Genomic DNA, 12,106 nt, shown 5'->3' on the forward strand with positions numbered 1-12,106 from the left:
AAAAAAAAAACACTAAATAAAAGCAGTTAATATAAACAGCTTTTTTTATAATTGTAACCAGAAAACAAAAACAGCTTTTTATAAAATCCATCGAAAAAGTGGTTATTAGCTTGACCACAATCAAGTACTATATGAAGTATGAACGTATACGTTGCATCTTCGACTAGGAAAGAACTTGCCAACCAACCAGTTCTTTGGAGAAAGTAAAAACAAGTCAGAATATGAAGAAACAAAAAGTCAAAACATAAGCAAGAAGAAAAACCAGAAGAACACATCAGTAAGTAGATGTTGAGAAGTGCACTTAATGATATGATGAATCTCTCAAATCTCGAAGGTAATGTGTGTTGTTGGATGTCTTTCGATATTAAGAGCACGAAGTACCTCCATTGGAATCTCAAACTTGGGACTCCAATTAAGAATAACTCAAAATAAATACCTACATAGTTATTTACTAAAATCCCTATAATAGCATGTTCATTGTAGAGGTTTCTTAGACCATTCTCACTGATGATTTTTAATGGGTATCATAACTATCAATTAATAATAAAACTAATACACAAAGGACATATATTTTTTTCTAGATGCATCGTCTTTGGAACCCATTGTGTATAGGCCTAACCTGTCGGAGTCAGTTTGGGAGAAGAAGGAAACATTGGATGGTTCGTCAATATTTTTGAGTGACGGGTCTTGCGTGATGACCTATGGCCTCACAGGGTCAATGAGTAACATTTTGTATTTCTGAGTCTGTCATATCAATGGGAGAGATCCCACCAATGATTATTGTTCTTCCAAATGGTTATAAGATTATACAAAAAGTTAAATATGTCTATAACGTACTCTTGCAATAAAGAATGATTTCGTAAATAGAACTCTTGAAGTCACAGGTCCTTCTCCAGTAATAGTCAGCGGCTACACTTACTCTTGGCGAAGACGTCGTTTCATCAGAATAAACCATGCTCCTAAACAACATCGTTACACGGATCCTCAAATGTATACCGATACTTCCGGTTGTTCCAGCGGATTTACATCTCCTTAATCTTCTGCACAATGGCATCAAGAAATCAAGATACTTCAACAAAACACATTTCGAAACTCTCCTAAGCTTTCGACAAGACTTAATAGGAAATGACTTGTATAACCAAATTTAGATACAAATAAAAAATAAAAACTGATAATAAAAAAGAAAAGAAAGCCTGATAGTGAAAAAAAAACTAAAGTTTGAATCATTACAATCAAAGATGGAATATTTAGTCTATTTTTTTGTAAGATAAAGTATTTGGATAATTGGATTGCATTAAAGTTGCATTTATGTCCAGTAAATTTATTATTTTCTTTTTTATTCACACGCCATATGAAAAAAACAAAAATGACACTAAATAAAAGCAGTTTGAAAGGAGAGATGTGTGGATAAGATTAATAAGTTTTTGGCATATATTCTCCCATGACAAAAAAAAATTACATAATTTCGCTCATTTTTTTTCCCCGGACTTTTCTTGTAATCACCAAGCATCATCCACACCAATTCTTCAACGGAACATAGACAAGCAGGATGTGACACCCAATATAGGAAAATGTTTTTAAACTGGGAAAATCCCAAAAAAAAACTCCAAAGTGATGACACCAATTCCCAGTTTAAACTTGAAGGTTTTGCACTTCCACTTTCATACTCCAAATTGGTTTAATTTTGTTAGCAGAACAGTTAACAATAATTAATGTCGTTTGTTTCTTTAGCATGTGTACTTGCGCAGGTGCTTTGGTGAAAACTAAGCCTCGAAACAGAGAACTGCACCACCCATACAAAAACACATGAGCTAATTCTTCTAGGCTAAGCATCATATTTAGGCTGAGCAAATTCTTCTACGCTAAGCACCATATTTAGGCTGAGTAAAGGAGTAGCCAAATGTGACTCTCAGGTCATGTGGTGAGATATATGACCTGAGAGGAGTAGTCAAATGTGACTCAATATATAGTCCGACCTCTTAATTCGTAACATTTCGATCGTTTGAATAGTAATGTAGATTTTAAATATAATGTCGACGTAGATTGTACTCATGTCTTCGTGGTACAGTCTATAATCATATCCTTTATACATTATGTGTGTTGTTTTTCAATAAACAAAATAAATAATGATAATACAAAATCCTATTAAAGCAAATTTGCTTTCAAGTAGGTTAGGGGCAATTACGTTGGTAGCTATTTCAGTACGTCGAAAGTAATGAACTTGAAGAGGTGGTAAATAACAATTCAATAATCTTATTAACAAAAAAAAATTATTTAAGACTCATATGATATGATGCATGAACCATTTCTTCAATAATCTTAAAACTCATGCATGAACCATTTTTCCAAGCATATGTATGTATTCTTAAGTATTCTTAAGTAACGGCATAATTTTTTTGCCAAAACGAAACTCTAAAGTCTAAAGTAAAACAAAATCATATGGGGGAAAGCAATGTTACTGAAGAAATTATAAACCACATGTTACTAGTTTTCGTCTGTTCTGTAATTTATTAAACGGGCTTAATTGTTTTATACGTCTGGCCCGTTTAAGTCCATCACAACAACCCTAACTCTCAACATAGCTTCCCTTGCATCTCTTTCTCTCTTGATCCTAGCGAGCTCTCTTGTCCTCCAAACTTCGTACTCTTCAGCTTCATTGGTTTCATCATCAGTTTCCACATCTTCCTCCAGTAACATGTTGTTTAGTATCTCTTCATCTTTCCAAATTTCCTCAACTACTATTTGCTTCGTCTCTATCTTTCTTAGCTCAAGTTTTTTCTTTGCTAGTTCCTTAAAAGCTTCTACTTCAGCCTCAATCCGCGTACGCTCAGCTATTGTATCTCTCGCAGCTTTTCGTACATAAAAAGGCTTGATCATGGCAACATGCATCGTCTCTTCTTCTGAATCATCAGTCTCGTATTCGTCTTCATCTTCATCTTGTAGCTCTTCTTCTTCTTGTACATCCTCCTCTTGCTTTCTTTCAAGATTCTCTTCTTTAATTCTTCTTCTTCGTTCCTCATCTTCTTCCTCGTCTCTAGTCTCTTGGTTCCTCAATTCCTCCCCTTCTTGATCTGTAGATATAATCTCAGCCTGTCTAATTCACCGATGATCAGCTATAACTTGTTCACGGTTTTCAGTTCTTGCCTGAGCTAAACGTCGCAGCCTCGGATCATCCTTCCAATCCAAAACAACAACCTTGTGTATCGCAACATCTTCTTCTTTTTCTTCCTCTGCCCACTCGGGAGCTTTTCCAGACCAATATCTTTTTACTTTTGTCCGTCCAATCTTACCACGTAGCTTTTCCCTTATAGTGATTATGGTATCACTCACTCCTGCCGTGACTGACATCTTTGCAGAATGAGAGGAGCCAGAGGGTTTATAGATTTGACGTGCGAAAGAAACCCTAGAAATCGTGGTGCGACAGAGGAGAAGAAGACGATCTGTATACAGAGATTAGGTTTTGAGTTAAAAAGTTTGTTTCGTGTTTTATAGGGGATTCATAATTGTGATTCGTATAAGGATTCGGTATTTGTATATGGTCAATCTATTTTTTTTCCACACAAGCCATCAAAAAACCATGATAAAAATAGTTTTTTTTTGTTTTTAATTGCGACATAGAAACAAAACAGCTTTTAAAAAGGAAAACACAGCAAAACCATCATCGTTGTTATCTTCTGCTTTGTGCAGTGTAGTTTGAATCATTGGACTATGAGTGTCTCCTAACAAATCTGAACCAATTGAACCAGACACTAGAACAATAAACCAAAATTTCCTCAAAAAATTACAGAGGCTGGTATGTTCTTTTCTAATTTTCTATACATTGTCACTACTTAACAGTAAAGGTTTATTTCATATGGATTTGTTTTCCCTACAGATGTTACCTGAAACAAAATAAGATGGGAGCCTTGTTTTCATCAGTCATCCTCATCAAGTACCATCTTCATTTTCCTCCTACTAAGCGGGCTTTGAGTGAGGGAGGCACCACCAGCTGCAGAGTCATCACCGGAATCTGCTAACTCATCATCCTCCAGTTCATGATCTGATGAAACATTTGGATCTTCTGGAGATGGAGTAGAAGGAGCATTGTAACTGATGTGAACATCTGTTTCAGATTCTCTACTTTCCCGGGAGATGAAGTCTTGATCATTGTTCTCTTCTTCATCAGTGGCAGGCACATGTGGACTAGTTTCATTCCTAATTTGAAAAAGTGTGATATTTGTGAGACTTACTCGTGAGACCAAGCTCAGAAGTTCGTTTTAATCCTGAGTTAATCCCCGATGCGAAGACAAAATGAGTGGAGGGTTTTACCTTTTTGTGTTGTCTTCAGAACCACCTAAAGTGATCTCATCGCTTGAAGTTGTGTGCTGCTTGTTCTTCTGATTTTTTGTGCTCTTCCTGCAGAAGAAGACAACACTCTCAGGCATCAATTCACAGTGTTCAAGAAACCAAGTTTGATCTTGAGGGGAGTCATAAGCAAATCTTGTTATAACATTTAGTTACCTGTTCTTGAAGGCTAGTATTGTTTCATTGTCGGATTCATCTGCTGAAGATTCATCATGGTCGTCTTTCAGCTTCATACCAGCTTCAGACTTCTTACCACGAGGAAGACGGAGACCAAGTTGCTTTAATTTACGTGAAACCTGGGCAGTAGTATATGTTTTTTCAGACCCTAATTCATTGGCAATCAAATAACAACAGCGCTTTTGGTCCTTGAACCTGCACATAGACAACAATAGGAAAACAACAGAGTCAATAAAACTGTTGCAAAGAAAGAGATTTATGCAGAGGCAAAATTTGACACTCACTTCTCGTATAGTTCCTTAATACGTGTTTCTTGTTCTTTACTAAAGGAACTCGCTCTCTTTCTGGTGATTCTGGTTCAAAAGCAGTAGAGAAGAGCCGTTATAATCCAAATCTAGATGTGTTTAAGTCTCGAAATTCCATCAACTCTAAGAGATACTCACGAAGGTCGTTGAAATGATGTTGCATCCAGTTGATCTGGATCATCATTTCCATTTGTGCCTTCATTTGCTTGGATAGAGCTATCACCACGCCGAAGCCTTTTCCTTATTTCTAGACCTAGCAGTTTAAGCTTGTTGGTTACTTGTGCAGCAGTAATTCCACCATCAGGATCCAAATTTTCAGCAATTAGGCGGCTGCAATTTTTATCATCTTTGAACCTACAACAAATCAATTAAGCAGCCAATTAAACCAAACTGTAGCACATGTTGGCTTATATGTAGCAATCTGAGTCCAATACTCGTGAAATCAAAGCCATGAATCAATGCTTATAACTAAATTAGAAGTGTACTTTATAGAGAATGATTTCTGTTCAGCAACTACTCCTCTCGTCAAACAAAACATACCTTTCGTATAGGTCTTTAATTTTTATTTCCATATCACCATCAAGAACAAGTCTTCGCTTTCTTTTAGATGGTCCTGCAGATTCATCTTCCACCATATGATCATCTTCACTGCAGCATGAAAAAGTCACATGCGTTAGCAAATAAAAATGAACAGTATACTCAGCTAACAAGAAACATAAGGCACAAACACTAATATCATAAGGAGTTTCTGTTCTACAGGATGGAACACTTTCTTACTTTTGAAATCCTTGATCATAAGAAATCACGACATCAGCTTCATCATCACCTAGAGCATCTGCTAAGCTTCGGCGAGTCCATCCTTTCTCTGATGGTGTACCATTTTCCTCGGTTCCTGAGACCTTTTCTTGATTTCCCATTTGTTTTCTTAGATGGCCAAGCTCATGCAACATATATTCCGCATTTATGTAATGACATTCTTTGCGAGTCTTTGAGAAGAGAATTTCCACAAAGAGAAGAGGCTGTGACTTCATTTTCTTCAACATATTTCTAACCAGATCTGTCAGGAAGGTAACTATATTTTCATAGTCTTTGCAGGGACAAGCTTTCTGCTCATCAAGGATCTTATGGAATGTTATTAGCAATGAAAGCTGCGAAATGAACCCAATAAAGTAGTGAAGAAGATGCAAAAAGTTTAATAAGAAATGTATCAATCTGGGATATGATTGAAAAGACTGACCTGATACAACATGGGAGAGAGCTCCAAGTCTTCTGTAATCCTCCGCAGTATACTTATTATGTGGTGATTCGTCTGTTTTGGGTTGGTTTTGTAAAACTTAAGCAACCAGCATAGGTTTTGAATGATGCTGTTGCTGGCAAAAGCAGAAATAAATGTGGAAACCTTAAAATCAACTTCATCTGTTGCTGTTTGCTCTTCGCCGTCAGAAGAATCGTCACTGCCGCAAGACAGATCATCGACCACATGATTTGACTTAGGGCTGTGCGTTTGTTGAGTTTCATCAGCTTCAGTCCTTAGGTTTGATGCCCCTGGATTATTGGGAGGCACATCCATTGGTCCATCCTCCGTTGAAACTGTTGAATCAACCATCGGTATGCTTTTTGCGGCGCTAGCTTCATTTGAAGTACCTGGATGATTTTCAGACAGGTCATGCACTGTGGCCTCCTTATTTCCCATGGGTTTTTTCTTTCTTGCCTTCCTTGATTTTTTTGAAACCTGGGGCATGAAACAGACATTTGGTTGAAATATTGCGTGTATTCCCTTAACGCATGTTTAATAAAGCTTTGTATCTAATCTAATCAGAGTTTCATATCCACGCAGTTACATACCCTCAAAGTTCCACGCCCTTGAAGGTTTTCCATAAGGCCTACTATTACATGGATGCTTTCCACCAGATCTCCAAGCTCACTGGCAAAAAATAAAAGTAACCACAAGCAAGTTAAATTTACAATAAAGAACATACACGTCCTGTCATTAAAATGAGTTTTTCAGTTAAACATTTAACAAGTCAAACAAGAACATATGCGCTCTGTGTGTCACGATTATGTTATATGTTCCAAGATTCACAAATTATATGTATCACGCTACAAGAATTGACAAATCACTTGTTGCAAGATCCTACATGACCGCAAGATTTTGGATATATAAGTAACAGAAGCAGAGGCCAACCTTTTAGGTTGCTTGTGCGTGTCAAAACTTCTCACCAGATTCAGGATGAACTGACACATCCCTTGATCAGTTTGGTCATAAAACAACTTATAAAGCAAGATGCGGACAGTAAAAGCTTCTCTAGAGTCTTCAGGTAGCAATCTAATTACCAGATCTAATAAGCAAAGCTGCATTGAATAAACAGGTGAACAGTGCACATCATGAGTATTGGCTATTAATTGGTAAACAAAATGCAGAAGCAACAAGAGATTAATGCATGCATATTGCATACCATGGTTTTCATAAGAGAACCTGCTGCAGATAAAAACTTAAATTCTTTAGTTTCCTTCAGACCATCAAATGCACTGCGCCATTTTGAAATGACAAGTAAAAACATTCTGTCATTAATTGTTGCTGCAATTGGAGCACAAATGTCATTCTTAGAACAGTTTACTCCAGCATTCTGATTGGTAGAGAGTTCAGAAGTTTCTTCCGATCCTGTTGCTGGCTGTAAAAGACATAAAGCCTTGTAGTAAGGAAAGAAATTAAATGCATAGCAACTTAGAAATGAGAGGGAGATAAAATCAAAGTACGTAGCTCAATTACTCACATTAGAAGCCGAGGACTTGTGAAATTGAAAAGAGGTGACGGACTGTGCAACTTGAAAGAAAGTAATGATGTCGCTATTTTGAATGGAGGGATGCTCCTTTTCAATATCTTCACATAATGACTGCATCAGAACTAATAGATTTGGTACACTGGTATCAGCATCAGGGGTGTTTGAAACAAAGTACAAGCAAAATATCACTGTTCTTTTGTGCCACATACCATTATATCCTCCTGACATAAATTGATTGATGAAATCATGCAGCAACTTCAAAACATTGTCATTTGTCACAGACATTGGTACATGTTCCCAGACAATCTTTTCTGCAGCTCCACGACCTTGCTGAGGCTTTAGCATTGTGCTCTCCGCACTAGAATGTATTCCCTTTAGAACAGCTTTACTGCCATCCTATAAAAAGAAATCTCATTTAAACTACCAACTTTTACACAGCATAAACTTTTAAGAATCATTGCACAAATCATTACCATGGTAACCCGGGTGAATGTCCCACCAAATTTTGAATGACGCTGACTCATATTGTTGAGTCTTGCAAGCTTTCTTTTCACTTCCTCCTCTTTCATCAATGTCTTCAAACTATCAACAGAAGCTTTCTTCCCTTGATCCAACTGGCAAAATAAGTCATGATGATCGACATCGTCATCAATACCAACAAAAAAAAACATGTTCCAATCTTATAAATCTTATTGATCTAGTTGAAACACTAACCTTCTCAGGAGCTTTTGCAACGAGCTCCATGTCTTGACCCAAGAGAATATAATGATAAATTTCAAGGAGAAGTAGGTTGTCATGCCTCAACAAACTATCAAAACCTTCAATCGTCTGAGTTATCACAATAAATATATCCATCACATTCTCACGAGACAAAAGTTCAAGAAACTGATCCCTCAGCGACAAAAAGTAACAAGTCGATTCACCAGCTTTCTGAATCGGAGAAATCTCATGAATAGCCAGCAAATTCCTGAATAAAGTAAGCACAAGCTGAACCAATTTCCAATCTTCCTCATTGAACACATCTCTGAAAAACATAAGCATCAAGTTCAGAAAGGGTTCGTACTCACTCAGCAAGTACTTAAAAACACAACAACGAGTTATAAAAACTTACAATTCCAAGCTCTCGAGAGGAGCTTCAAGCAAAGACACAATCACTGGAACAATGTTACTAAAAGTAATCGCAGACTTCAAACCCCATAAATACTCTAACTGCTGAGGGATATCATCTGAAGAAGTCTCTATAGGCATCGTAAGAAACACCAACACCTTAACTGAATCCACAACAAATCTCATCAGCAAAAAAAATTACAAAGCATCAAACTTTATTATTTTAAAAGGATACCAAAAAAAAAAAAAAGTACCTGCATTTAAAACTAAGTTATGCTCATCTTGGTAATGCTCAATGATCGGAATCAAATCTTTAGCGACTATATTCCAAGAACAGACTTGTTTGAAAACTTGTCTGCTCTGAGGATCGTCGCGTCTCAGAAATCTAAGTAAATCTTTCAAATTATCGAGACAGTAATCACTTTTAGAGTACCCAATTCGTCTTCTATCGCCGTCTTCCTCAGGTACTCCTAGATCGCTGCAGATTACTGATAACCCTTCCAAATCCATTTTTTTCTTCGTTGAGATTCTCTCCTCCACATCCATCTTCTTCTTCCTCAGATTACGAAATTGAAATCAAAAATTGCTTTGCGAAATTAACCAGAGATTGTATCGAATCGAATCATAAACATCGAACAGACGAAAAAAAAAACAAAAATGGCTCAGCTTCTCAGTGATTAGGGCTCTTTTGTGAGCGCGAATAGCTACAGACATTTTCCCGCCATTTCGCTATCCTCATAAAGTCAAAAAGTCAAAAACAAAAATATCAAAATTTGGCCCACATGGTCTTAATGGGCTTATAAATTGGCCCAATTAATACGTTGTCGTTTGAGTTTTGTCTTTTTTTTTTTCCTAATTAAAATTTTCCAACTACTTAAATGATTTGTCACGTTTCGATACGAACTAAGCATTTTCTTCTGCTTCTTCTTCGTCTTCGTAAGTTCCGCCGGAAAGAACCAAATCCTTCGCTACTCTCTCTCTCTCTCTCTCTCTCTCTCTCTCTCTCTCTCTCTCTCTCTCTCTCTCTCGTTCTTTTACAACTCTTTCAACTTATCGAATTCATTGATCGTTCTTCTCTTCGGAAACAGAAATGGCTCAAGTGGTTGCTACCAGGTCGATTCAAGGATCTATCTTGTGTTCCAACAACGGTGGATCTGTGTCTACAAGATCCGAGAAGCTTTTGAAGCCGGCGAGTTTTGCAGTGAAGGTTCTTGGAAACGAAGCTAAGAGAAGTGGAAGAGTCTCTGTGAGAAGCAGAAGAGTGGTTGATACCACTGTGAGATCTGCTCGTGTTGAGACTGAAGTGATTCCTGTTTCTCCGGAAGATGTGCCTAACGTATGTGTAATAAGCCTTATATGCTTCTTCTTTTTTTTTTTTTTTTGTATTTTTTAAATGGTTCTTGAATGCGGCTATGTGTTTTGTCTTTCTGGGTGTTGGGTTTTGTCTTTCTATTTGATCTTTTTTTTTTTTTTCATTAATAACTATCCATTTCGAATTGATGTTGGATGTGACAGCTTTAAAGTCTATGGTTTAGGTTTTACTGAGAATGTTTTGATGCTTTTATGTGCATTGATTATTTTGTGAGCTGATTATATGTTTTTTTCCCTTTTTTTTGTTTTGGGTTCAATGTGGATTTAGAGAGAAGAGCAGCTTGAGAGGTTGTTGGAGATACAGCAGTTTGGTGACACATCGGTAGGGATGTGGTCGAAGCCGACAGTAAGGAGGAAGACAAAGATTGTTTGCACCGTTGGTCCTTCTACCAACACAAGAGAGATGATATGGAAATTGGCTGAAGCTGGGATGAATGTTGCTAGGATGAACATGTCTCATGGTGATCATGCTTCACATAAGAAGGTTATTGATTTGGTTAAAGAATACAATGCACAGACAAAGGACAACACCATTGCTATCATGCTTGACACCAAGGTTTGGTTTTTTGTTTCCCAATTTTATCTCAGAGTCATTTTGATCTATTTGCTTGGCAGGTTTTTGTGTTCTTGTATCTTGTTTGACGATTAGGTTTCATTGTTCCATAGGGTCCAGAAGTTAGGAGTGGAGATTTACCGCAACCAATTATGTTAGATCCAGGTCAAGAGTTTACTTTTACTATTGAGAGAGGTGTCAGCACACCAAGTTGTGTCAGTGTTAACTATGATGACTTCGTCAACGATGTGGAAGCCGGTGACATGCTCCTTGTTGATGGTATGTAGATCTTTGTATTTGGTGTAAAAGGGTTTTAGATTTCCTTTGACATGCCCCGTTGATGAAAATGTACTTGTTTTAGTTTTGATGGCTCTATTACTATGGTCCAGGTGGTATGATGTCGTTTATGGTGAAGTCTAAGACCAAAGACTCTGTGAAATGTGAAGTTGTTGATGGTGGAGAACTTAAGTCAAGGAGACACTTGAATGTCCGAGGAAAGAGTGCAACATTACCTTCAATCACTGGTTCGAATTTCTGTGTTAACTCTCTTTTTCACTTATTCTTGTTGCTGTGATTGACCTGTTGCATATTTTTATGTCTGAAAGATCTTATTCTGAGTCGCTGATGCTTATTTTTTGTGTAATTGTTTTCTTCTCGCAGAGAAGGATTGGGAGGATATTAAATTTGGAGTGGAGAACAAAGTTGACTTTTATGCGGTGTCCTTTGTCAAAGATGCTCAAGTGGTACACGAATTGAAGAAATATCTTCAAAGTAAATATGTGGAATCAATCCTATCCTAAGTGAATGATTTGCCTATGATTTTTTCATTTTTGTTCTAATCTTGAGATTGATTGTTACAATTATTTTCAGATTGTGGTGCCGATATACACGTGATAGTGAAGATTGAAAGTGCTGACTCCATACCTAACTTGCACTCCATTATCACAGCATCAGATGGGGTGATCTTTTCTGTCAACCTTCTCTAGTTTGTTCTTTTTACCTTAATATGTATTACAGTACATAATCTCCTTATTTGAGAGCAACTGGTTGGATATTGTTTTAAAAAACAATATATATTCTGGTTGGAATGGCCCTTGTGCATGTGATTGTCTAATTAGATTTTGTGTATGTCTTCCAGGCAATGGTTGCTAGAGGTGATCTTGGTGCAGAGCTTCCAATTGAAGAAGTCCCCATTCTTCAGGTTAGCACTTGCCTCTTATTTAAGATAAACCAAAGAACAAGTTTTGCAATTTCCTCAGATATAGAACATGCGGCAAATTTTCTTGCAGTTAAATCTCTGCTTTGATTTTGAAAATACAGGAGAAGATCATTAACCTATGCCGTAGCATGGGAAAAGCTGTTATTGTTGCGACTAACATGCTTGAGAGTATGATAGTTCATCCAACTCCAACCCGGGCAGAGGTCTCAGACATTGCTATCGCTGTTAGAGAAGGTGCTGATGCAGT

At 37.1% G+C, this 12,106-nt stretch overlaps 2 protein-coding genes and 1 pseudogene across 3 annotated transcripts in view; 1 reads left to right on the plus strand and 2 right to left on the minus strand.

Annotated features, from left to right (window-relative positions):
• On the minus strand, nucleotides 2,530–3,348 carry LOC104763415 (annotated as a pseudogene).
• LOC104761301 (protein timeless homolog) lies at nucleotides 3,751–9,262 on the minus strand. Its single transcript, XM_010484370.2, has 17 exons — nucleotides 8,971–9,262; nucleotides 8,721–8,880; nucleotides 8,324–8,633; nucleotides 8,083–8,223; nucleotides 7,819–8,005; nucleotides 7,601–7,731; nucleotides 7,283–7,498; nucleotides 7,012–7,178; nucleotides 6,672–6,750; nucleotides 6,064–6,558; nucleotides 5,604–5,974; nucleotides 5,367–5,474; nucleotides 4,965–5,180; nucleotides 4,806–4,874; nucleotides 4,501–4,716; nucleotides 4,309–4,395; nucleotides 3,751–4,194 (listed from the first exon to the last, which is right to left on the minus strand). Exons 1-17 carry the CDS (start codon nucleotides 9,260–9,262, stop codon nucleotides 3,915–3,917), a joined length of 3,525 nt encoding a protein of 1,174 aa, XP_010482672.1. The 3' UTR covers nucleotides 3,751–3,914.
• LOC104761302 (plastidial pyruvate kinase 2-like) overlaps nucleotides 9,625–12,106 on the plus strand; it is a 4,794-nt gene continuing 2,312 nt past the window's right edge. Inside the window, exons 1-8 of one of the 2 annotated variants that reach the window (XM_010484371.2) lie at nucleotides 9,626–10,052; nucleotides 10,356–10,643; nucleotides 10,754–10,919; nucleotides 11,030–11,164; nucleotides 11,301–11,411; nucleotides 11,511–11,599; nucleotides 11,779–11,841; nucleotides 11,961–12,093. In XM_010484371.2, the coding sequence (XP_010482673.1) occupies nucleotides 9,807–10,052; nucleotides 10,356–10,643; nucleotides 10,754–10,919; nucleotides 11,030–11,164; nucleotides 11,301–11,411; nucleotides 11,511–11,599; nucleotides 11,779–11,841; nucleotides 11,961–12,093 (1,231 nt within the window). In that variant the 5' untranslated portion in view covers nucleotides 9,626–9,806. Of the gene's footprint in view, nucleotides 10,053–10,355; nucleotides 10,644–10,753; nucleotides 10,920–11,029; nucleotides 11,165–11,300; nucleotides 11,412–11,510; nucleotides 11,600–11,778; nucleotides 11,842–11,960; nucleotides 12,094–12,106 lie in introns of both variants that reach the window. The other variant, XM_010484372.2, reaches the window with a different exon arrangement.

Source organism: Camelina sativa, chromosome 18, assembly GCF_000633955.1.
Source record: "Camelina sativa cultivar DH55 chromosome 18, Cs, whole genome shotgun sequence".
NCBI lineage: Eukaryota > Viridiplantae > Streptophyta > Magnoliopsida > Brassicales > Brassicaceae > Camelina > Camelina sativa.

What these genes read in the sequence shown, in the direction of transcription:
- LOC104761301 (XM_010484370.2), bottom strand. Translation starts at nt 9,262, where the DNA reads ATGGATGTGGAGGAGAGAATCTCAACGAAGAAAAAAATGGATTTGGAA. An exon ending in CCTCTCGAGAGCTTGGAATT is followed by an intron (nt 8,634 to 8,720) that starts GTAAGTTTTTAT and finishes TATGTTTTTCAG; the next exon opens with AGATGTGTTCAATGAGGAAG. An exon ending in ACGCACAAGCAACCTAAAAG is followed by an intron (nt 6,751 to 7,011) that starts GTTGGCCTCTGC and finishes ATTTTTTGCCAG; the next exon opens with TGAGCTTGGAGATCTGGTGG.